This window comes from Poecilia reticulata, unplaced genomic scaffold (assembly GCF_000633615.1).
Source record: "Poecilia reticulata strain Guanapo unplaced genomic scaffold, Guppy_female_1.0+MT scaffold_303, whole genome shotgun sequence".
Taxonomy (NCBI): domain Eukaryota; kingdom Metazoa; phylum Chordata; class Actinopteri; order Cyprinodontiformes; family Poeciliidae; genus Poecilia; species Poecilia reticulata.
Window position 1 is genome coordinate 89,425 of NW_007615078.1, and position 1,752 is coordinate 91,176.

A 1,752-nucleotide genomic window follows, 5' to 3' on the forward strand; every position below is an offset into this window, starting at 1 on the left:
TCAGTGCGGCCTGCAGCCTCCAGTCTCTTCTTCAGCCGTTGCAGTGAATCTTTGCACGACTTCCTGTTTCCTGTTTGTTCTGAAAATGAGACGTGAAGTTCTGACAATAAATCAGCTGATTGCTCCTCCAGTCTGATTGGTTCCTGCTCTGACAGAACCTCTGACCCGTCTGAGGTTCTGTCCTCCATCTTGGGGTTTCTGGAGGACAGAAACCAGGAAATAAACCGCAATGGATCCATAAAGGGTTAAAGTCGTCGTTCTCCTGGTTTCCCATCGACTCATTTCCTGCTGGATTCCAGCCGACTGACTCACATGAGGGGGAATCAGTTCAGCTGGAGGGGGTTGTGTTTCACACCGTCTTTACAGTTCAGTTTTTACAGTTCAGTTTTTACTGTTCAGTTTTTACTGTTTAGGTTTTACTGTTCAGTTTTTACAGTTCAGTTTTTACTATTTAGTCTTTACAGTTCAGGTTTTACAGTTCAGTTTTTACAGTTCAGGTTTTACTGTTCAGGTTTTACAGTTCAGGTTTTACTGTTCAGTTTTTACAGTTCAGTTTTACAGTGCGTGGTTAGCCGTTTAGCTGAATCTGCTCCTCCATCAGAAGCTAACTTCTTCTCTATGTTGATGGTATTTCAGTTCCATCAAACACACCGTGCTCTGAAGTGAAGCTAGCAGATTAGCAACGCTCCGTCTCCAGTCACTGACTCACTGGACAGCAGGAGCGGTGACCTCTGGGAAGGTCATGGAGGGGGATCGTACCGGCACTCTGGYCTGGGACCGGGGGGTGAAGCAGGGAGATGGTAGWCAGACRGACAGGAAGTAGAAACATTCTCTGTCCTTGGTTCTGCTGGGTTTTCCGTTCCCGTCCAGATGAGAGCTCAGCCCTCAGAAAGAGGCAGGAGAACCACCAACCCCCACACACACCCTGACCCCCTGCTGGTTCAGGTACTGAACCAGTTCCTCCATGAATGAATCACCTAAAGGTTCTAGTTCTCCTGTCAGATCTTGATCTACACTTTTATCTCCAGCAGCTTTCAGGACGAGGGTCCAGAGGACTACAGCTCCCATCATGCACCTGGTTTCATAAGCTGTACATACGTGTTGCTGCTGCTCACATAATGCAGCGGTGACCCAATAATCATTTCGCTTAATCTCCTGCTTCACCACGCAGACACTCAGTCTGCGCCAGTGAAGGTTCACTAAACTCTTCACTGATGACTGAGCTTCTTTCAGCTAGTAGTGTAATAACTCAGCCAGCTGGGGGCGCTCTACAGAGRACTGAGGCTTCATCAGCACAAGGTTCTGATGGAAATAAACCAGATTATGATGTCACAKGAAACGTGACATCATAAACCAGATTATGATGTCACCATAGGACACACCTTCACCCCMAYACACGCACGCATGATAAATGGCCYATTCCAAGGCCAGTAAGAAGAGACGATGTGACAGGAGCCTGGATTAAAACGTCTTTATTTGACACAGGAACCAACTGGACAGAGGGAGAAGCTGGTCAAACTGGGACGTGTCTCCAAGTGTCCCCTGAAGAAAGACAAAGGACCAGCRCTCTGCCCACGGCCAGCAGGGGGCAGCAGCTCAGCTGCGCTGGCTGTGTCTCTGGCAGATGTAGCGCAGCCTGGAGGAGCAGTGCAGGTCGTTGAGCCGCCCGTCGTTGTGAATGTGAGCGCAGTCCTCGTCTCCAGGCCCCATGCCGTGGCTGGTCCAGCTGTCGGGCTGGCCGGGTCTCCATCG

General features: G+C 49.7%; 1 protein-coding gene across 1 annotated transcript in view; it reads left to right on the forward strand.

Moving 5' to 3' along the window:
- camta2 (calmodulin binding transcription activator 2) overlaps positions 1-1,680 on the forward strand; it is a gene marked incomplete at its 3' end in the record, with an annotated part of 21,240 nt that extends 19,560 nt beyond the window's left edge. The window contains exons 24-26 of the mRNA XM_017303493.1: positions 720-784; positions 871-945; positions 1,486-1,680. Coding sequence (XP_017158982.1) covers positions 720-784; positions 871-945; positions 1,486-1,680 — 335 coding nt within the window. The remainder of the gene's footprint in view (positions 1-719; positions 785-870; positions 946-1,485) is intronic.
- Positions 1,681-1,752: the final 72 nt, after the last annotated feature.